The 23,897-nt window shown below is 37.9% G+C and overlaps 1 protein-coding gene across 4 annotated transcripts in view; it reads left to right on the plus strand.

Annotated features, from left to right (window-relative positions):
- The window catches only part of ZRANB1 (zinc finger RANBP2-type containing 1), a 57,230-nt gene that overhangs the window by 26,872 nt on the left and 6,461 nt on the right, over positions 1-23,897 (plus strand). For 2 of the 4 annotated variants that reach the window (XM_038579058.1, XM_038579057.1), the window contains 4 exons: positions 11,683-11,870; positions 16,711-16,864; positions 19,609-19,680; positions 20,232-20,430. In XM_038579058.1, coding sequence (XP_038434986.1) covers positions 11,683-11,870; positions 16,711-16,864; positions 19,609-19,680; positions 20,232-20,430 — 613 coding nt within the window. Of the gene's footprint in view, positions 1-7,499; positions 7,622-11,682; positions 11,871-16,710; positions 16,865-19,608; positions 19,681-20,231; positions 20,431-22,914; positions 23,148-23,897 lie in introns of those variants that run through there. The other 2 variants (XM_038579059.1, XM_038579060.1) reach the window with 2 other exon arrangements.

The following is a 23,897-nucleotide window of genomic DNA, read 5'->3' on the forward strand; positions in this document are numbered from 1 at the left end:
TGTCCTCTACCACTCTCCCAGCACCCCATCCGCTTACCAGCCTGGAAGCTCTCCACCCCCTGTAGTTCAGGGAATTTTTTTTTTTTTTTTTTTTTTTTTTTTTTAACAGAGGCTTAATTCCACAGGTAAGATCGATCAAATCATTGGCCACAGGTGATTAACTCATCCTCCGGCTCCTCCTCTCTCTCAGGAAGTGGGAGTGGGATGGGGCTGAAAATGCCAACCCTCTAATCCCAAGGTTGGTTCCCTTGGCAACCAGCCCCCATCCTTAGGGGTTTTCCTGAAGTCACCTCATTAACATAAACTCAGAAGTGGAGAAAGGGACTTGTTTTATGAATAACAAAAGATTCGTTTTCCCCTTTATCTCTCTAGAGCTATTTCAGGAACTGGGAACAAAACTAAATATTGTAACAAAAGATGCCCCTAGGGATCTTACTTAGGAAATTACAAGGGTTTTAGCAATTATGTGCCAGGAACAGTAGATGAAGATCAAATATATATTTCTTATTCACAGCGGGGGTTTTTGGTTTTTGCTCACTGTTTGAAAGGAGTGACTGTTACAGGAACTTTTGAATAATGTTTGATGTCTATGAATATTAATGTTTTTAGTCCTGCCATTTTTCCAAATAAATATGCCTAGATGAAACTGATTGCTGAGCTGGGCATACCATGGTTAGGTTAAATTGTTTGTACTCGTATGATTTTTAGTGTGACATTTCTGTAGTATTCTCTTTGCTTTTCATGTGTTTGCCTATTTTCGGTTTGAATACCACAGCTGTTTGGACAATCTATTTTCCATCTTTAGTATTTTTTTTTGCCTTGTGGAAAAAATGTGGCCATCTTCACTTCTGATTTGTTAGCCCAGTAGCAGATCTTTGTTTTAATATTTAATTTTTAGAGATCATCTTCTGGGAGTTAGGGAGCTAATGAAATTGTTCATTGTTCTGATAGATTTAGGTTATGGTTATTTTTTAAGGGCTGAATTTATTCCTGGATGCTAGTGAACCATTTTGTTTGAGTCTGAACTTGATTTTGTATTGGTATCAGACTGTTTAACTGAAAGATACTCTTCTGATTTAGTGTCCTTTTTCCCTTAATACTTTGCACCCCCTCCCCCCCCCCCATAATACAGGTAGAACTTGAGAAAAGGTCTTGGGTCTTAATAGTCTTTGACATATAAAACCATCACATTTTTAAAAAACAGAAAAAAATAAAAATGGTTTGTTAAAATATTCTATTAAAAGCTTTTAATAGAATCCAAAATACATGCAGACTCCTGCAGCACTGCATCCATAAAAGGAAAGTAAGCTGCTAGAGTGCCGACAATGCCTTGTATGTCCTTGGTTAACTCTGTGATACTCTTATGTGGGCGTGTGTGTAGCTATCAAAACTGAGGTGTCTTTTCACTCCATACTCCTTCTGGCTTGTGGATCTCCTTCCTATCCAAGGTAGTTGATATTATAGGTAATAGAATTATTTTTAGCACTGCGAATGGAGTATTCTCTTTAGATAGCTTTTGTTTTGTTTTTCTTGTTTCTAAGGATTTTCTCTTGTGTTTGGCACTCTGGATATAAAATAAAATTTTGTTACGATTTTTAAGAAAATTGTGATAATTCTCAGCAGTGTCAAAGATTCTAATCAGTAGGGAACATGCACATACTTTTTTCCCCTTGGCCAGTTCATTCTGGCTTTTGAAAGTGCTTCCTGATACCCGGAATGAGAAAGAAGCCTCCAGGAATGAGTCTGTCCGTTAAGGCAAGTGGGTGGGAACAGCAGAAATAGAGCCCCGGTGGCATACTTCTAGTTGCCTTTGGTCTGAGACGCAATTCCTGCCTTTTAGACATGATTGATTACACTGACCTGCCAACTAATAATGTGCCTCCTTATGCTAAAAAAGGGAGTACATCAGGTGATTTTTGATTCTATGGTACTGGCATTTGAATACGCATCACTGATTTAGTAAAGGCTTTCATTTTTAAAAAGACTTATATTAAATGTACCTATTGAGTTAGGAAATCCAAATGTATTGTTTAAATATTAAATATTTTATATTAAATATTAAATATAAAAAGTTTACACTCCAATGAACTTTACTGTTTATCATAAAACAACTTTAAAGCATTTATTAAACTGTGCACATGATAAAAAAAAAATCAGGCAGTAGAGAGGGAAGAGTTTGTAACGAAAAACAGTAGTTTTTCTTCTTTTCACTCCCAGTCCTGCTGTGCAGACACAGCTTTCCCCCCCATCAGCCTTTTATTCTGAGAAATTTCAAAACCTGCAGAAAAGTTACAAGTATAACTATATTATATGCCTTTAACCTAGATTTTCCAGTTGTTAATACTTGACCACATTTGCTCTCTCCCTATTTGTCTTTCTGTTTTTCCTGAACCATTTGAGAGGTAATTGCAGATGTCATGACATTTTGCTTCTAAGTAGTTCAGCATGTATGTTCTAAAAACAAAGACATTTTCCCTGTGTAACTACATAATATGCTTATCCAGAAAATTTAATATTCAATTCAAATTTAATATCCAGAAAATCCATATTCAGTTTCACTAATAGCAGTTGCTCCAACTCCATTCAGTCACAGATTGTGCATTTTATCTATTACTGTTCTCTTTTTAGGCCTCTCTTATCTAAACAGTGCCTCAGATGGTTTTTGATTTTGGTTTTTTATTTATTCTTTCATGAGATAAACATTTTCAGAGTCCTGACAATTTTTTCACAGAATGATACTCAATTTGGAAATTATTAGATTAAATTAAAACATTTATCTGGGGGGAGGTAGAAATACTATGTAGGTGATATTATTTGAAGCAGCACCTCTGATATATCTGAATATGTCCTTGTATCATTGTTTTTTTTAAAGTTTAATTGTGGTAAAATACAAGTGACAAAACCTGCCATCTGAGCCATTTTTTTAAAAAAGATTTATTATTTATTTATTTAGAGAGTGCACAAGTGGGAGGGGTAGGGAGAAGGAGAGAGAATCTCAAGCTGACTCCCCACTACGCATGGAGCCCTACATGGGGCTCAGTCTTGGGACCCTGAGATGACAACCTGAGCCAAAATCAAGAGTTGGACACTTAACTGACTGCACCATCCAGACGCCCGTAGCCATTGTAACAAAAAAAATTTTTTTTAAGATTTTATTTACTCAATGAGAGACAGAGAGAGAGAGAGAGAGAGAGATGCAGAGACATAGGCAGAGGGAGAAGCAGAACTCGATCCCAGGACCCTGGGATCACGACTTGAATTAAAGGCAGATGCTCAACCATTGAGCCACCCAGGTACCCTCATCATAACAATTTTTAAGCATTTAGTTCAGTGGCATTAAGTACATTCGTATTGTTGTGGAGCCATCACGCAACTACCCGTCTCTACAGCTTTTTTTGTGTTACAGGACTGAACTCTGTATCCCTAAACAAGAGATCTCACCTCCTCCCCCCCAACCACCATTCTGGTTTCTGTCCCTGCATTTAACTCCTCGAGGTACCTCACCGAAGTGGGATCATACAGTGTTTATCCTTTTGTGACTGGCTTGTTTAATTTACTGTAATGTCTTTAGAGTTCATTCATGTTGCAGCACATGTCAGAATTTGCTTCCCTTTTAAGACTGAATACTATAGTATGTATATCCCACATTTTGTTCAACTGTGGATGAACATAGCATTCTTCTTGTTTCATCATTAGATAATATGTACTGGCTTCTTGTAACTGTACATGAGGGTTTGGTGTATTTTTAAATAATAAAAGCAGAGCATGCTCATTGAGTATTTCAGAGAAAAAACTATGAAAATAATGTATAGCATCAGCAGCTAGAGGATATCTGTCATGTTATTGTGTATTTTCATTTTTTTACATTTACTTATTTTTAAGTAATTGAAATTGTACTGAAATTGTACTTTTTTGTTGAACTTTGTTTTGAATTAATTAAAATGTTTTCATCTTTATTTTTAAAAGATTTTATTTATTCATTCATTTATTCATTCAAAAGATTTATTCATTCAAAAAGATTTATTTATTCATGAGAGACACAGAGAGAGAAGCAGATACACAGGCAGAGGAGAAGCAGGCTTCCTGTGGGGAGTCTGATGTGGGACTTGATCTCAGGACCCCAGGATCATGACCTGAGCCACCCAGGTGTCCCTGTTTTCATCTTTTAAAAAGTGAATGTGTAATAGGGCATTAATTTGCTGTATTTTAACATGCCCCTTAGCCTTTTGAGTTATTTGAATAGTTTTTATTCTGATAGCATTAACAGAAATTGTTAGCATTTCTATTTTCTTAGATTCCCTGACATGGGATCACATGGAAACAACATGAACATATTAAAGGTAAATAATTTCTTGGAAGAACTTCCCAGATTGTATCCCATCAGCTAGGTGAGAGCACCAGGGCAGCTGGGCCTTTGCTGGGGTGTGTTAATAAGGCAGGAGTACTGTCTTGTTTAGTTATTTGTAGTTTTCTCTGTGAATTGTTGATTTATATCTTCTATTTTCTGTTTTATTCTTAGTTATATTTCTAAAAATATGTACTGTACAGTCATATCTGCTGCAAATTTTCTCCCCCCTCTTTTTTTGTATGAGGAGAGTTATACTAAAGACACTTTGTTTTCTTTACAGTGTTTTAGATTGTACTAAGGATTAAAATACTTTTCCAAATTCTATTAATATGATTTATTGGGATCCCTGGGTGGCGCAGCGGTTTAGCGCCTGCCTTTGGCCCAGGGCGCGATCCTGGAGACCCGGGATCGAATCCCACGTCAGGCTTCCGGTGCATGGAGCCTGCTTCTCCCTCTGCCTATGTCTCTGCCTCTCTCTCTCTCTCTCTCTCTCTCTGTGACTATCATAAATAAATAAATAAATAAATAAATAAATAAATAAATAATAAAAAAATAAATGGAATTATACAAGTGGCTTTTAAAAAAATATGATTTATTAAATTATTTCCCCATGGATTTGAGTGGTTCTATTATACAGAAAATGATTCTGCATGGTTTGTTTTGAGGCTCTTTGTGTTGATGTTTGTTTTTACATCAGTATCACACTTCTGTTTAAGTAATTATGGCTTTATTATGTATTTAAAAATACGGTAAAGCGACTATTCATCCTGTTCCACCTTCCAGTTGCTTTCCAGAATTGACTTGGTTTTTGCCTTTTCTTTGTCGGTCCATTTATTTTCACACTTAGGTATTAATGGAGTGTTTTCCCAAGCACTATGAAAGAAGTCATGGCTCTTAGCTTGTGCTCTGGTAGAGGAAGATTAAATTCAATAAATCAGTATAGGGTGATGAGTTTGGTAGAAGGAGGATAAGATGCTAGAAGAATATATATATACCCTAATTTCATTTGAAGATCTGGAAAGGGCTTTCAGGAGGAAGTGACATCTAAGCCAAAACCTTAAAGAGAAGAGGGAAGAATGTTTTCATCAGAGGGAATTGCATGTGTGAAGACCTCAGAGTCAGGAGAGGAAACTGATGAAGTTAGCAGGGTTGATGTTTAGAGTGGGAGCTGTGGGGCTATTGTTGAGGGGGTACTGCTTTGGGATAATGCTGAACCTTTCAAGGCCTCTTGACGTGGTTAAGGAGTTTAGGTTTTAACATAAGGGCAGTGGTAAACATGTGGAAGGAGACTGCCTTAATCAGATTTGTGGTTTAGGAAGATCACTCTGGTCCTAGACTAGATTGGAAGACATGCTGACCACTTAAGAACATTACAGTAATCTAGGTGAGGGAGAGTGCAGTCCTGACTGCAACCCCTGGAGATGGGGTTGGGCGGGGGTGGTATTTGAGAGAGACTTTAAAGTCAGGATTGACAAAACTTGGCAAAATCTATATGGGGGTGAAGGGGAGAGTAGTTAAGAAATATATCCTGGGTTTTGGTTTAGACACTTGTATTGGATCACTTTTCCTAAACATGGGAGACAGGAAGTTCAGTTTTAGACAGGATGTAGCGAATCTGTCTAATGAGTAGTTGGATATATGGGGCTGACGGTTTTGAGGAAAATCTACCACTCCACTTAACATGGATACTTAAGTGGCCATAGGTGTTTCCTGAAGCTGTAGAACTTTCTTGCAGTGGCAAATCATGGGGATGTTCTTGTTTTGTGCTTCAACCTGGGGATCTTATCAAGATGGACTAAGCAACTGTAACATCTCTTCCATTTTGATGATTCTGTATTCTATCAGTATTTTTGGCTAGAAGAAGAGTTACATGGACATATTACGTACAGTGTGTAATGTTATATGTCATAAGAGTTTTTTCCTTTTATAAACTCTACCATGACTTGTAAAAGAGAGTGCCTAGACGATTCAGTAGCCCCTCCAGGACTACCTAAAATAGTATAATTCTAAAAATCTTAAAATTTGGTTTCAGATTCATCCAGGATAATGTGGCCTTGTGGCAGGTGAAATTTTTATTTGCAGTAAGAAAACTTTTGGGGACTTGACTTCAGTGGTGAATGTGGTTTTGATATATACTACTTTATATAACTGGAACCATAGGTTTTTAAGAAACAATATCCCCTCAGTTAACTCTTTCGGCAATATTTTCAGTGACCTTTGTAATTGGAACTCATGTTCATTTTCTTTAACTGTTAACACTGGCCCTCATCCCTAATTCCCTTCCCAAAGATAACTTTGTGACCTGTTCCTTTAAGTCCTTCCGTGGTGCTTTCAGCAATCATTCTTCCTGCATGGCGAAATCTTTCTTCTGAAGGTGTTTGTCGTTTCAGGTATTTTTTCATGATTTTGGGGATTTATATACTCACAGCAGTTGGGTTGTTCACAGTCTAATCAGAGATGTAAAGATATCGGAGCTCCAGAGTATAAATTATATTTGGCATAGTTTGTCATTAATAATAGAATATTTGAAGGCCTTAATTAGAGATTATTTTGACTTTTCTGTCATTGAGTCTTTTATTCTAAAGAGGATGTTTTCATAATGGAGTTTATTGACTGAATTGAACAGGAGCTTATCTTGATATAGTATAAAGAATTTATCTCCAATTTGTGATTTTTCATCTCAGTTTTTGAAAAGGTTATTGTTCTGTAACACTATTCTAGGAATAGAAGTGGTAAATTCACTTGCTGCCATTGGTTATCATGCGAATAATACCTCTAAGAGGTGGTCTGGACTGCTCACACTATTCCTGGGATTGCCACTGAGCTTGTGCCAATTTGAAGATGCACTTTAAAAATATTGGCCATTTTATTTAAAAAGCATCTCATATTTGAGTATTGAAGGAGTTAGCTGTGAATATGAATATCTAAGCCAAGTTCGTCATTGAACTATAGCCAAATGGTTAGGAATATAAAGAAAAAGTATTACTGGGTGGCATAACTTTTTTTTAATATGCAAAACCACCTAAGTGAATTAAACTCTGGGTAGAAGACAACTCTCCAGACATTGTAGACAGCACATCTGCATCTTTCTGCTGACCATGGTAAAGCACATTGTGAACATTACCACTTAAAACTAACTTTTCTCTTTAAGGGCTCCTGAAATTGTGCCAGCTGACTCCAAGTCCACCCTGACCCCACAGCATAAACCATGCTGTGATGTCACAGCTACCATAGAACTCCAGGGTAGTGTTGAGCTGGCCCATGTGGGCTCAGGTAAGTCCTGGCTTTTTTTTTACCATTTGGCATTCTTTTCAAAGTTAGTTACCATTATGATTTTATGTCATAAAAAATATAAGGCAAAACTTTGAAAACTGTGCCATATATGGGGGAAAAAAATAAGTCTGTTTTCTAAACATCTATGAGCCAGCTCCATATTCTAACCATCGGAGTTCCATAGTAGCTGTGAAGTCCCATGAGTTGTGTCCTGTGGCTTCAAAATTGTTAAATTCCACTCCTGGCCCAGCTTATAGAACAATACAAACTTTTTTTTTTTTTTTTAACTTTATAGTTTGTAAGATGTAGTAACTTTTGTTTACTCTTAGGTCTTAATGTTTTAAAAGTATGTTAACTTTGCATTATCTGTAATTATGCACCATTGCTTAGTTAGTTATTCATTCAGTCAGTTTTGAATGTGTGATGATACTGTAGGTTAGTTTTATAAAGTTAATCTTCTCAGAGTGCCTTCAGCTGTCCTTTTAATTTGCAGTCATAGCACAGAAGAAAAAGGGACAGAACATGTATGTAATAATACATTTGTTAAAATTTTCAAAAAACATGTTTAAGATGCTTTAGTTCACGCTTGGAAGTGTGAGAAGTCAGTAACTAGGAAGCATGTATACACCATCATCTCTCTTCCATTGAAATTGTTCTGGCTTTTCTTGGTTATTGTTACATGAAGTGAGATTATACCTCTTGCGTTTATTTTGCTGTCTTTTCCTACCAACCAGCCTTCTCCCCTTTTCCTCCTTTCCTTTATCCCCTGATATTAGAGGTGGTAAAAAATGTTACATGAAGAACTCAAAAGACATTTTAAGTTGTTTTGCATATGATCTGATACTTTGTCCACCTAAGTAGAAAACTTTGGTAGGTAAAACTTTACCTTATCTGAGTATGGGCCATATCCTTTTTAATACCCTGCTTGCAGTAAAAACCCATCTGTCAAGAAGCTGTCGAAACTTTAGTCAGTAGCTGTCATTGAACAATGTGTCATAAAGATAGACTAAAAACATTTGGACTGTTTGGTGACAGTCTCATGACATTTGTAATAAATGTACTTCTCTTTGTAGCTGAAAACTCACTGGTAACTGAAACTAAGTTCTTAACTATAGTTAAAGAAAAGAATGGAATCCTATATTCCCAAAACATTAGATGATATTTTTCTTTGAGATACTACTTTGTACCTGTACTTATATTGTGTTTTTCATGTTCTAGAAGATTTGGAGGATTTAGTGCTCTATTCTTCAATAGAGCACAAACTCTATTCTCTTCATCCCCATTTTCTGACCCCCTGGGTTTACTTCATGCTGGGGAGCAACAGCATACTCTGTCTGCAGTTCACTGCAGAGCTGGGGGATGAGGGAAGTAATTGTTTTGGTATTTTGGATTAGGACAAATAGAAATCCTGTTTTTGTGTGTATGTATCTTCTTTATTGAGATAGAATTCATATACTGTACAGGTTCATCTTTTGAAGTTCTGTTTATATTTTTTAAAAATGCTTAATTTGAAGCCAGACTGGGTGACATCGTAAATCATAATTTCAAAGCACAGTGTGTCACCTTTCTTGTGCTCTCTGGTCTGTACCCCCTGTCTTTGATTATGTTAGTTTCTAATTATAGAAATCTCTCACAACCGTGACCGAGGAAATGAATTTTTCTTTTTCTTTTTTTTTTTTTTTAAAGATTTTATTTATTCAGGGGAGAGAGAGAGGCAGAGACATAGGCAGAGGGAGAAGCAGGCTCCATGCAGGGAGCCCCATGTGGGGCTCTATCCTGGGACTCCAGGATCATGACCTGAGCCAAAGGCAGACGCTCAACCACTGAGCCACCCAGGAGTCCCAGGAAATGAATTCTTAAGAATTTCTAAGAGAAGATTCTTCAGACATGAGCTATATGGTGAGCTAGCTAAAAATAGTGAAGACAGTGATTTAGAAGTTGGTTGGCAATCATCTTTGGGAAACAAAAAAGGTATGTGGATGCAGGCACATGCACATGCCTGAATAGGTACACATATGCATACATGTTCTGTGCACGTCTTCCTCCTCTGTAGCTTTTCAGGTCAATTGATCAGTCTTTTTGGTCCTTGAGTGGCTTTTCTCATGTCATAGAAAGAAGTTTTATAAATATATATTTTTAGGCTAAAGCTTATAAAAGGTGCAGTGATACTGCAGGCACCCAGAAATAATGAAAGCTTTGATAAATCATACATGAAAAGTAGTTGCTTTCATACGGAAATACCCATAGAAGGAAACAGAGTAGGAGAGCATATTTAGTTCTAAAAAGATGAACCTCATTAAATTCTAAAGTTACGAGCTCTCTTTGATTACTTTCATCTGTTCATTAAAACAAGCAGAAATTTCAGAGTTCTTTGTGTACTTGACTATTTAACCATAGATTTCTTTCTTTCTTTCTTTTTTTTTTTTTTTTAATTTGAAGTAGGACTTTCTATATCTATTTATAAGGCCTGCCCTTTGAGGAAGATTCCTGCCAGCCATATCACATTTTAGCGTACCACGATTTAGCCCAGATGATTTTGCCAGGGCACTGGGCCTAAAGGCTCTTTCCGTTTTGGGGGCGGGGGTGACAGCTGTACTGAGGTGTTTATATTGAAGAATGTATTAACCTACGTGAACCATGAAAATAAAAGTTCCTGTAAGAAGGTGTTCTGGTTTCATATCATGGATTCTTCACCTGAAAAATGTGTCAGAGGCAAGGTGTTCTTTTTTTGTGGAGTGGGTCTGGATTTGCAGAAAGGATCTTTGACCAACAGAGTCTGAAAACATTTGAAGCTGGCCTTTTGTGGCTTAAACGTGGTGAGAAAGGACTGTTTTGAGTATAGGAATCATGTTTTTACTATCTGTGTTTTTCATATTGCCTAGCATAGTCCTTTGCATGTACGTCATGGGGATTCAATGAACATGGGAATTAAATTATCATTTTAAAGTTTTTCTATTTTAAGCAACTGGGAGAAATTATTGCATTGGATGAATCTGTTATGCTCACAGAAGTAGCTCTTATTTCTCTAATTCCTAATTCAGGATGGCCATTAAAAATGATTTTTAAGAAGATACACTAAGAATATTTTTAGCTAGTATTAGTGTTTTACCCAACAAACAGATTTTTCCTGATATAACTTAGAAAACACTAAAAACTCTTTGGTCCTACAGTCTTGAGTGTGTGTGTGTGTGTGTGTGTGTGTAACACTGTGAGTAAATTTGAAGCTTACCTTTATTTTTTGCCAAGGCTATTTATTCATAGATATGTACTGTACAGCTTTAGTAAGCAGGAATACTGTCTTCACCTAACATTAATTTGTGTTAAGATTAGTAACACGATTTAGTGGGAACAGAAAGTTCTTTATGGATTATAAAAAAGTGATACTTGTTTTATCTCTCTACCCCCAACTGGTTTGTAATGTTTTATTTTGGCCTATTTTTGTTCTAACTCATCTGGTTCAAGTTTTACTGTATTAATACTTAATGAATGTAAGGAACACATGGCTTTGAGAGGTTCTGAAATCAAAATGTTGCTAATTTTAACTATACTGAAAATGGTTTAATTACTCTGAATTGTTTCTAGCTAAACAACAATATGGAAGGTCCAGCATTTGTTTTGATTCAGCTTAAAAAATGCAGTGCAAAGGGCGAGAGAGCCCAAAGCCAATAGGAAGCAGCATATCCCCTTCTCCTTGGTTTCTGTAGAGTCAGGACCAGAATAGGTAGTTTAGTGTCTTCTGTAAAGTCTACTTCCTCACACTAGGATTACTGATCTTTGATCCAATCAGTATATTCTAATGATACCTCTAAACCTCAACCAGAGCATGGAGCCAGCACTGATGTGAAGGTAAGTACCTAAATAGGTAGTTCTAGTTCTGGCAAGAAATTAAAGGGAGAGGAGTACACTAACTTTTCTTAATATTCTTCAGGACATTTAAATGTTGTCTCAGGGTCCAGGAATCCTAGAGAGACACTTAAAAGGGTTTAGAGTGAATGCATCAGGTTTATGGTTTTTGAAGAAAAATAGAATTAAATTCTTTTCTATCTTGTTGCTTGTTCTAGGGGTTGTAGAAGGTGATTTAGCTGCTATAGAAGCATACAAGTCATCAGGAGGGGACATTGCACGTCAGCTCACTGCAGATGAAGTGCGCTTGCTGAACCGTCCTTCTGCTTTTGATGTTGGCTATACTCTCGTACATCTGGCTATACGTTTTCAGAGGCAGGATATGCTAGCAATACTGCTTACGGAAGTGAGTATGACATTTTGGTTAAATGTTGTTTTACATGAAGGAAATGTGTTCATTAGTTTTTATTTTTGCTTTTCTAAACTGTAATGCTTTTTAAAACTGTTCTTAAATGTTTTAGATTCATCTACTCCCTTTATAAATTCACACTAAACTTGAGACTTCAACAGTCTATAATTCTTAAGGGTATATGCTCTTAAAACAGGACATTTTGCCACAAGATTTTAATCATCTGTTTGATTAGAAGAACACTAGGACATAGCTTTCATTCATTCACTCAACTAATATTTATTGAGTAAATAATATGTGTGTGTGTGCAAGATACTGTGCTAAAGAGGGATGTGATTGGTGTTGGCTCTTCCTTTAGTGAGTATCCAGAGGAGCAGAGAAATAAATAGGTAATTCTGTACAGAGTGTGTTCTCATAGATGTAAATGCCAGGTGCTGTGGGAGTACTAGAGAAAGTGTTTTGGGGTATCTTACCTTCTCACTTAGAGCAGGTTACATTGTAGTGGAGGTCTGAAGGAGAAGTAGGAGTTTGTGTCATAGGTGGGTGGAAGAGAGAGGGAGTTGAGGAAACTTTATTCAGAGGCCCTGGTGGTAGTGTTTGTGGTGATTTCAGGAACTTTCAGGTGCTCAGCATGACTGTGATGGTGATTGGGATCTGGAGAAGGAAGCACTGTGGAGGGTCTTCTAGGCTAGGGGATTCAAAGATTGTTCCTAGGGCCATGAACAGGTCTGCAGAGTTAGGGAGAGGAGCAGGGGAGTGGCCAGATCACAGTGTATTTTGGCTGCTGTGGATTAGAGAGGGGGAAGTCTCGGTAGGGCGGGCATTACATGACGCTGGCAAGGGCTCTGCTGGAACCAGAGTCGCAGTGGCAGTGGAAGGAAGTTAGGCCGGTTTGACAGAACTGGTGGGGACAGAGTCAAGATTAAGTGGATCAACTGGATGTGGGGAGTAATGGAGAGAAGGGGGATCAAATTGGTTCTGAGTCTTTGGGCTTAGATAACTACACAGATGTCATAAATGACTGCAGATGAACAAATGATTCAGGATATGACCATATTATCCGGTTAATTCTTTTAACAATAAGATAAATAGAGTGCAGGGGGTCAGATCAGTTGAATATTGAAATTTTCAGGCAGCCGCAGTGGCGCAGCAGTTTAGTGCTGCCTGTGGCCCGGGGTGTGATCCTGGAGACCTGGGATGGAGTCCCACGTCGGGCTCCCTCCCTGCATGGAGCCTGCTTCTCCCTCTGCCTGTCTCTCTGCCTGTCTGTCTCTCTCTCTCTCTCTCTCTCTTTTTCTCTCTCTCTTTCTCTCTGTGTCTCTCATGAATAAATAAATAAAAATTAAAAAAAAAAACATTCCAGAAAACTAGTTGAAAATGGCTCTTAAAAAAAAAAAGATTGAAATTTTCTCAATATACATCTTCTGTGGCATGCATATTTGCATATCCAAATTTGCCCATATTGAACAAAATTGGTTGTGGAATGTCCTCCCAGTGGAATGGATGCTCCAGAGGATGGAACTGAAGGGGCCAGTATGGAGATTACGTTAAGGGATGTGCCTGCAGAGAAAGCACAGAGCCAAGTACTTTTTGAGATCAGAACAGGAGAACATTATATTTTTTGAGATACGTATCTGGGGTCAGGGTTTTTAAATTGGATTATAGGGTCTGCAATATTCACGATACAGACCCAGGTGGTGTGAACCACTATGTACACAGCACTGGGAGGGTTTAAGGAATATGATTGAAATGGCTAGCTGTAGTTCAACGTGGTAAGCATCCAGTGACACCAGAGGCACCTATAAGAGGAAGGGCAGGGCTTGAGTGAGACCTGTAGTGAAAACAAGGGGCAGGTGTGCTGTGGCTAGAGAAAGGGACTGCTGGAAAAGCAGTGTGATTAGAAGGACCAGAGTTCTGGAACAGTTAGAGGTAGTTCCTGTCATATTTGAGGTCTGGCTACATTTGCGTTGTGTATTGGCAGGGCCAATGTGTGGAGCTATAGTTGCTGGTGGTGGCAGGAGACAGGATAGAGGGGGCAGCTGTGAAGCAAGCCTCAAGTGGTTAGTAGGCTCCTAGGCTGCCCTCAGGCTGGTAGAGGGCTGTGAAAAGGTTGGAATGACAGTCCTAAGTCACTGCCCTGAGAGCGTCTGGGGACTGACGGTGGGAAGGCAGTAGAACCTCAGGGTACTTTCTATTTACTGTCTAACAGATCACTTCCACTTAGCAGCAGTTGTTATCTCCATGCAGTTTCTGAGGGTAGGGAATCCAGGAGCAGCTTGATTGAATAGTTTTTGGCTCAGGGTCTTATGAGCTTATAGTCAAATTTTCAGAGCTGCAGTTTTCAGAAGGCTTGACTCGGGTGAGAGGATCTGGTTCCAAGCATACTCACATAACTGTGGCGGGGGGCTTCAAATCCTGGTACGTGGGCTCCTTCAGAGGGCAGGTTTCACCAGAACAAGTGATCCGTAGGACAGCCTAAGAGAGTGCATGGAAGCTGCAGGGTCTTCTAGATGGAACCTAATTTAGGAAGCAACTTATCAATTTTGCCATATTCTCTGGAACACATAGACCAACTGGTGCACTGTGGGAGAGGGGGAGCGGGGTGGATTTCCAGGGAAAGAACAAAATTGGTTGTGAAATGTCATCTCAGTGGAATGAATGCTCCAGAGGATGGAGTTGAAGGGGCCAGTAGGGAGATTATGCTAAGGGATGTGCCTGCAGTGAGAGCACAGAGCCAAGTACTTTTGGGATCAGAACAGGAGAACATTATATTTTGGAGATAGTATCTGGGGTCAGGGTTTTTAATTGGATTTTAGGTCATGGACTCTGTTGGTAAATATACTGTTTCTTTAAATGCTTAGAATAAAAATAAGATGGCAAAAAAAAAAAAATAAGATGGCAACAGAAATCAGTTATATTCTGACAGTTTTTTCAGAATAGTAGATTTGTGATATATAAGAGGATGCATTTTATTTATTTATTTTATTTATTTTTTATTTTAATTTTTTAATTTTTTTTATTTATGATAGTCGCACAGAGAGAGGGAGAGGCAGAGACACAGGCAGAGGGAGAAGCAGGCTCCATGCACCGGGAGCCCGATGTGGGATTCGATCCCGGGTCTCCAGGATCACGCCCTGGGCCAAAGGCAGGCGCCAAACCACTGCGCCACCCAGGGATCCCAGAGAATGCATTTTAAATATAGACAGGAGGTTAGTGAAAATGAAGGATTTAAATTTAATGAAAATTCTCACTCAGGTTCACAGGCCCTTGCAAGTTCATGTGCCATAAGTTAAGAATTACTGGCCTAAGGAGATGGTTGAGAGTTGTAAGGTTGAAAGAGGCTAGTGGATGAAGGATAGGCTTTCAGGGACCTGAGCTGAAGGATGGCAGTGGGGGGTGAGGGGGCATGCTTGGAGACTCTTTACCAGCTGTAAGGTTTCTCTTGGAATGTTTGCAGTATTCATGATACAGACCCAAGTTTTTTAAGAAACAGTCTCAGGTTTCTGGAAGGAGGCAGAGGGTTAGCTGATGAGAATAAACTTTGGGAACTTCGAACTTACTTTGGGATCCATTTAACACCGTTTCTTGAGAAATAGTTATATTCTGAAAACATTGACATCTCATTTTCCATAATTTGTCACATGATGATTGGGTTCATGGAGTTAAGAGGTAGTGAGAATTTCATTGTTACTGGTAATCCTGGCCAATAGAATTTATCAAAACTGAGTTTTCATATAGGATTTTTCACGATATGATGTCTGATGCTTGTGTTGGTTATGCAGAGGTTTTGAAATGCTGTTTACTTACCTTAATAAAAATTATAGTTAATTGTTCCCATATATTATATAGATGACATTAATAGTAAAGCTGACTCTTTGAGTGGCTTATTGGTACATATGCTCCAAACTCCACTTGTGACTAGAAACTTGCCTTTGGGAAGGTTGTCCAGGTTTGTGGCTGTGGTCTGTAGTGACAGAGACTGGTTCACACCAGACTTATTTCCTCTCTAGCAGATACTTACCTTTGATTTCAGAATTCTTTGTATGCGTATTTCTTGAGCTCCATAAAAGGAATACACCTTAAAAGTAAAATTATATCTTTGCATCATTCGTTGCAAATCCATCGTTAAAAAGGAAAGAAAAGGAAAGTTCAAGCCATGCCCTTTCTAGAAGTTCTCCATCATAGCGCTCACTATATCACTGCTCACGTTTCATTCCTGTCAGGCTGGCTGTACTTCAAAGGTTTGTTGTCTGTTCTACAATTGGAGAAGCCCAACTGCTTTTTTAAATATTCAGAGTTATAACAAATGGGGAGGGATTTGAGGTCAGTGGAAACTAACCCTTTAAAAATATCATGCTTTCTTTATTCCACATTGGGGTACTTGAAGTATTCTTAACCCAGCAGGAGAAGAGTGTGTGTACTTTCCTCTTTCTCCATGAGCTGGAATTTCCTGTTTTTTAAGAATACTTTTATGGCAGGCATGATGCTAAGTCTTACTTAGGTGGTTTTCTGTCCTCCCTCCCTCTCTTAGGATGAACCTTTGTGAACAACACCATTTTATGTATATTTTTACATAAATCTTTATATATGTCCTTGGGATAAATTCCTAAAGAAGTGAATTTCCTGAGTTAGAAGGTAAAGTGTTTTTCTGGCTATTTTCCTGGAAAGGTGTACTGGAACATACTTCCACTGGTGAGGAAATAATCCCTAATCTGTTTAAAAATTAAACAACATCCTGGGTTACTGGGAAGGTTTGGTAATTTCTCTTAAATACTGTTATTTTCTGCTTTCTTTAATGATAAATGAGATGCAGAGGAAAGTTTCTTTTGTATTTAAGGTGTCTCAACAAGCAGCAAAGTGTATTCCAGCAATGGTGTGTCCTGAACTGACAGAGCAGATCCGGCGAGAGATAGCTGCCTCTCTTCATCAGAGAAAGGGGGATTTTGCTTGCTATTTTCTAACTGACCTTGTAACATTTACGTTGCCAGCAGGTAACTCCAAATTTCAATGTGAAAAGAAATTTTCACTTTATTGGAATTCTTTTTTTTTTTTTTTAAATGTGTGAGTGAAATTGTCTCTCTTAGAAAGCAGATAACTTAGCCTATTATGTACATTTTAAATTATTTGACTACCCTATTTATCATGCAGGTGACCAGTACAAGGGTTCCTCGGGAACTTATCCTTCAGATCTGTTAGGAACGTAGCAGCTGATAATAACTGACTTCTATGTGGGCCTTAGATGTTTTTAAAAATCTGTTTTACCCATTTATTTTTCTCTTCAGTTTTAGTTTAGGACATTATCAGTGTACTTTTTTTCCTTTTTCATGCTTGTTTTAAAATTACAGAGGTATTGGTTATTGGTATTAGTAGATAGGATTAGAACCCCGGCTTTTGATGGGTGGAGATTATTTGAATCAGATACTGGCATTCTTTTGAAAGTGTCATTATTATTATGTTCTTCACTCATTATATTAATTTCTACTATGTCTGTGAGGCAGCTTTTCATTTTTCAGTTCAGACTATCGGAAGTGTCTTCCAGGCTGCTTTTTGTCTTTGGACACTGAATAAATGCACCAAACATCAGAAGTTTCTAAAACAAAGCTTTCCTCTTGCTTCTGAGTGTCTTGAGCTTTTATATTGACCCGAACAGGGGCATTTACAAATGGTAGGAAGATAATAACTTAGCCTTAAAAAAAAAAAAAAGACTACTTGAGAGATAAAGAGAAGCATGAGCACAAGCGGGGTGGGGGTGGGGGACCAGAGGGAGAGGGACAAGCAGACTCCATGCTAAGCCCAACATGGGCCTTGATCTCACGACCCTGAGATTATGACCTGAGCTGAAATCAAGAGATGGACATTTAACCGACCGAGCCACCCAGGCACCCCGATAACTAAGCCTTTTAAAATCAGACAAAGTTCAGGCACCTAGGTGGCTCTGCCTTTGGCTCGGGTTGTGATCCTGGAGTCCTGGGATTGAGTACTGCACCGGACTCCCCACAGGAAGCCTGCTTCTCCCTCTGCCTAGGTCTGCCTTTCTTGAGTAAAAATAAAATCAGACAAAATTCATTTGAAATGCCTTCTCTGTACACTTAAGCTTATTCTGGTGATGTTTGGATTTTTATTTTGACTTGAAAATAGCCTAAATTTTTTAAAAAATTGTTTTTTAGGGTAATGCTTTTTTACTCTAGACTACTCCATTAGTAAGAGAACACAGCATGGAGAATTTGAGGAAGATGACAAAAACAGAGATCCGTGTGTACCAATAATTAATGGTTCGTTAACTTTTATAAGAAGATTCTAAAGTCTGAAAACAATAGGCCTAAGTAGAAGTTGAGAGTGCAGCGAGTCAAGGGCAGATAAATATTTGTATGTTGTTACTGTTTCATCAATCTGAATATCAGATAGCCCTGTTCTTTTTTTTTTCTTTTATTTCTGTTTTACCAAAGGATAATTATCCTATAAGATTGTCAAATATTTCAAGTTATTCATTGTGATTTCGTATATGCATACATTGTGAAAGAGTTTCCCCCATCTAGTTAATTAACACACCTATCGTCTCACATGTTTGATTCATTTATCTGTTTTGGTGAGAACATGTAAGTTCTACTCTGCTGACAAATTTCAGTTATATAACATCTTGTTATAAAATTCAGTTACCATGGCTTTGACAATAGGTGTTCAGCCTTATTCATTTTATAGCTTGAAAGTTTCTGTACCCCTTTACCAATCTTTCTTTTTCCTCACTTCCCCGAACCCCTGGCAATCTTTCTTCCCTGTTTCTAGGAGTCTAACTTTTTTTTTTTTTTTAAGAGTTCACATGGATATGGTACCGTGCAGTATTTGATTTGTCTTTCTCTGGCTAATTCCACTTAGCCTAATGCCGTCAGGGTCCATCCATATTGTTGCAAATGGCAGGATTTCTTTCTTTTACCTGCCTGAATAACATTCCATTTTTATACTTCCCCTCTCCCTCAATCTTTATTTATTCATCCATTGATGGACACTTAGATTGTTTCTATATCTTGGCTATTGTGAGTAATGCTGCAGCACACATGGGAGTTCAGAACCTCTTTATTATCCAATTTTCATTTCCTTTGGATATATACCCAGATGTGGGATTGCTGGATCATGATTATTCTAACATTTTGAGGAATCTCCCCACTTTTCTATGGTGGCTATACCAATTTACATTCCACTAACTGTTCACAAGGGTTCCCTTCTCCATATCCTCACCAACATTATTATCTCTTCTTTTTATGACAATAGTTGTATGCAATTATTGGTCTAAATATTATTCTTTTTATTATTTTTTAGATAACAGTTTTGATAATGACATACAGAAAGGAAATCTTTTACATTATATTTACACACACATACATGCATGTTTTTTTTACAGGAAGGCACTTGACTGTCTTCACTGGCTAGGGCTTTTTTTTTTTTTTTTAAGATTTTATTTATTTTAGTGAGAGTGAGTGAGCAAGCCTGAGTAGAGGGAGGAGGAGGGGGAGAGAATCTCAAGCTGACTCTGTGCTGAGCCCCTGATATGGGGCTTGATCTCAGAACCCTGAGATCAAGCCAGGAGCTGAAGCCAAGAGTTGGATACTTAACTGACTGAGCCACCCAGGCACCTTGGCAAGGGAATTCTTTTAGAGGAAGTCACTGTTAGATGCTCGTATCAAATTTATTAAGTTATGAGACGTAAGAAGATCTTTTAAGTCTTTTTTTTGCTTTGTAGATATTGAAGACTTGCCTCCAACAGTCCAAGAAAAACTATTTGATGAGGTGCTTGATAGAGATGTTCAGAAAGGTAAGTGTGGAATTAATGAGTGTGATTTAGTTCAATTTCTATTAATTCTTTGCTTTGTAAGGCTTGGAACAGTTCAGTGTATGGTTGACTTGTTTTATTTTTACTTTAATTGAAAATGTATAGTCCTTAAGATCATTGTCACATTGTGCTGTTAAACATGTTCATTCTGTTAATTATCTTTTGATAAAACTGGGAAAAAAAAAGTTAAGAATGCTCATTCATGGCTCTTTAATGGTGATGGAGTAAATAAAGGTATAAAAGTTTTTAAGCCTTGGTTTTCTCCTTCTATTCTAGAATGAGTATATTTCCCTGTTAAACATTCTTAGCAAATAAGTTGTAAAGAATATAGAAGTTGAGAAAAAAAACTTAATCTAGAGCCATAGATGTTTCAGCTACTCAGAAGGTTTGTATTTGAATTGATCAGATTTATTTATGTGTTTAATGGTAAATAATACATAAGCTTATCAACATCCAGAGAATGGATTCTTTCCTCCAATGAGTAGTTCTAAATTGCATGAACATGAACATGTTACTTCCAATTCCTTGTGTAGAGTTAGAAGAAGAATCTCCAATTATAAACTGGTCTTTGGAATTGGCTACGCGTTTGGACAGTCGACTGTATGCGCTTTGGAACCGAACTGCAGGAGACTGCTTACTTGATTCAGTGCTACAAGCTACCTGGGGCATTTATGACAAGGACTCGGTGCTTCGGAAAGCCCTGCATGACAGCCTGCATGACTGTTCACATTGGTGAGCTGGTGTTCTTCCCTGTGTAAAGCCAGGCATTCTCTTGCTGAATCATTTCCTTATACTGTTGGGATACTTTTCACCTGTTACCTTTACTTTGGAAGCTATGGGGAAAACTTTGGTTTTGCACATTGAGACACGTGAAACATTTTGTTGGCTTTTATACCTTTATGCTGAGCTTTTAAATAGATACTTTTGAAGTTAAATATTGATAAGATCTTTGCTCATGTTTTTAAGTGTTATTTCATATTTTTGTTTAAATTTAAAAGATTATGTTGGCATTGTATTACAAGATTTTTTTCCTTCCTTGGGCACATAGTCTTCAGACTACATTTTATTTTGCAAATTTTGAAATCCACAGTAAAATTTAAAAAATATATATATATCAATGCAACAAATCTCAGGGTTTCCTTCATTGGCTTGACCACTTGTTAACACTTACCCAGGGACGCCTGGGTGGCTCAGCAGTTGAGCATCTGCCTTTGGCTCGGGGCGTGATCCTGGAGTCCCAGGATTGAGTTCCATATCGGGCTCACTGCATGGAGCCTGCTTCTCCCTCTGCCTATGTCTCTGCCTCTTTTTCCCTGTCTCTCATGAGTACATAAATAAAATCTTAAAAACAAAACAAAACCCAACAACAACACAATCTATATGGGCTTTGCTTCTACATATGTAAGCAACTCTCTTTGCCAGTTAAAGTCACCATGATGCTTTTTTCCCCATCAGTAAATCAGTGTGCATCTTTGAAGAACCAAGATAGTCTCTTACCCAGCTGAGTCCACAGGACCACATCTAAGAAAATCAGCAAGGACTCTGTTATCCATTTTATAGTCCATATCATATCTTCTAGTTATCTCAGAAATGTCCTTTATGTAGACAGGTTTCCTGCTATCTGAAAGTAGAGCATTCCTGGGAAACCTTTTGTCAGCTGAAGTGGCATAAAGCAAAGATGCAATTACCATCTCGTGGAAGTGAAAATCCTCTTCAGGTTTCTTTTCAGCTAGCAAGAACAGGTACTAATGTAGGTCTTTCATAAAAGCAAAGGGGCATGAAGCAAACTTTCAGATAGTAGCGGAAACCTGTGTCTTATTTTTTACCCAGCATCCAACCAGGTATATGACTGGTCTTGACTTAATGGTATTTTCTTGGTTCTGTATATACATTGTCTCAGTTGTCATAAGTGAGAAAAATTGAGGGTGAAAGAAGCTAAATTAATTAAAGTATGCTCCCCCCCATACCTAATTGAACACGGTAATGATAACGGCCTTAATCCAAAAGATGTTACTACCCTAGTACCTCTTATGTAATATCTGAGCATTTACTAGGTAAATTTTGTTGTGAGTATTTAGGGATTATGTGAAGTCCATTAGAACATAAACTCCATGAGAACAGAGATTTTGTTGTGTTTCGTTGTGGAAGATGTAGTGCCTCCAGTAGCCTGACCTAGTAAGTACACCGTAAACACTACTGAATGAAAGTACTCTCTAGAATTTGAAAATGAGAGCAATTTGATCACTTTTTTGATAGCTAAATTATAAATCAAAGCATAATACAAAAGAGGAAAAATTTGAGGTCACCTGAAAAAAATTAAAACGCTTCCTAGCTGGCAAGCCTAGATGGTAACCTGATTGGATGTATAATATGTACAGGCATACCTTGGAGATAGGTGGATTTAGTTCTAGACGGCTGCAATAGTGAATATTTTAATCAAGTAAAGGAATATTTTGGTTTCCCAGTGCGTATAAAAGTTAATGTTTCCAGTATATTATAGTCTGTAGTCAAGTGTGCAGTAGCCATTAGGTCTTAAAAAAACTATACGTTTTAATTTTAAGGTCTCTGTTGAGAGACCCCAGCCATCATCTGAACTTTCATTGAGTCCCGATCTTTTTGCTGGCGAAGGGTCTTGCTTCAAGGTTGATGGCTCCTGGCCGATCAGGATGCTGGTGGCTGAAGGTAGAGGTGGCTGTGGCAGTTTCTTAAAGTGAGATTACAGCGAAGATTGCTCCATTGATAGACTCCTCATGAATGATTTCCCTATAGTGCGTGATGCTGTTTGATGGCATTTTATCCACAGTATTCCTTTCAGCATTGGAGTTGGTCCTTTCAAACCCTGCTGCTGCTTTATCAGCTCAGTTATGTGATATTCTCAATCCTTTGTTGTGATTTCAACAGTCTTGATAGCATTTTTGCCAGGATTAGATTCCTTTGCAAAATAAATAAATACATAAATAAATAAATAAATAAATAACCACTGTCGTTGCTCATCCATCACAAGCAAGTTCTCATCTGTTCAAGTTGTGTCTGGAGATTGCAGCAGTTCAGTCCCATCTCTAGGTTCTACTTCTCATTCTAGTTCTCTTGTTATTCCCACCACATCTGCAGTTACTTCCTTCTTTCAGGTCTTGAACCCCTCAAAGTCATCCAGAGGGTTGTAATCTGCTTCTACCAAACGCCTGTAAATGTTAATATTTTGACCTCTTTCCTTAGATCAGGAACATTCTTAGTTGCATCCAGAATGGTGAATCCTTTCCAGAAGTTTTTCAGTTTCTTTTGCCCAGATCCATCTGTGGAATGGCAGCTAGAGGCTTACTTGGAATAATGAAAGTCGAAATTACTCCTTGATCATGGGCTGCAGAATGGATGTTGTGTTAGCAGCAGGCATGAAAACAATCTGATTGTCCATCTCCATCAAAGCTCTTGGGTGACCAGGTGCATTGTCGGTGAGCAGTAATAATTTGAAAGGAGTTTTTTTTTTTTTTTAAATAAATCTGGGGGGGTAGGTGTCAACAGTGGGTTTAAAATATTCAGTAAATTATACTGTAAATGGATGTACTGTCATTCAGGCTTTTTTTAAAATAGAGTATATTTAGCATAATTATTAAGGGCCCTGGGATGGCCCTTAAAGTCACTAGCTGCATGAGCCCCTTAACAAGAGAGCGTGTCCTTTGAAAGCAGGTACTGACTTCTCTCTAGCTATGTCAGTCCCAGAAGGCATCTTCTTCCTATAGAAGGCTGTTTCATCTACATTGAAAATTTGTTTAGTGTAGTTACCTACATTCATTATTTTAGCTAGATCTTCTGGAGAATTTGCTGTAGCTTCTACATCACTTGTCAGTTCACCTTACACTTTGATGTCTGGAGATGAGATGGCTTCTTCCTTTAAACCTCATGAACCAACTCTGCTACCTTCAGATTTCTCTTTGATGGTTTCCTCATCTTTCTGAGCCTTCATAGAGTCAGAAAGATTTAGGGCCTTGCCCTGGAAGTGATTTTGATACTGTTGTGAATACATGGGCTATTTCTAGTTTATTATTTACACAGTGATCAAGTAGTGAATACTAAATAGTAATGTAGAAATGTAGCATCTTTATATCCAGCATCTCAGATGATTCTGAGTGTTTGCTTTTTGGTTTTTAACCTTTAAACCAGTAGTAGACAGTTGAAATTGATTGTTCTTATCACTAATATTT

This window comes from Canis lupus, chromosome 28, assembly GCF_011100685.1.
Source record: "Canis lupus familiaris isolate Mischka breed German Shepherd chromosome 28, alternate assembly UU_Cfam_GSD_1.0, whole genome shotgun sequence".
NCBI classification, from domain to species: Eukaryota; Metazoa; Chordata; class Mammalia; order Carnivora; family Canidae; genus Canis; species Canis lupus.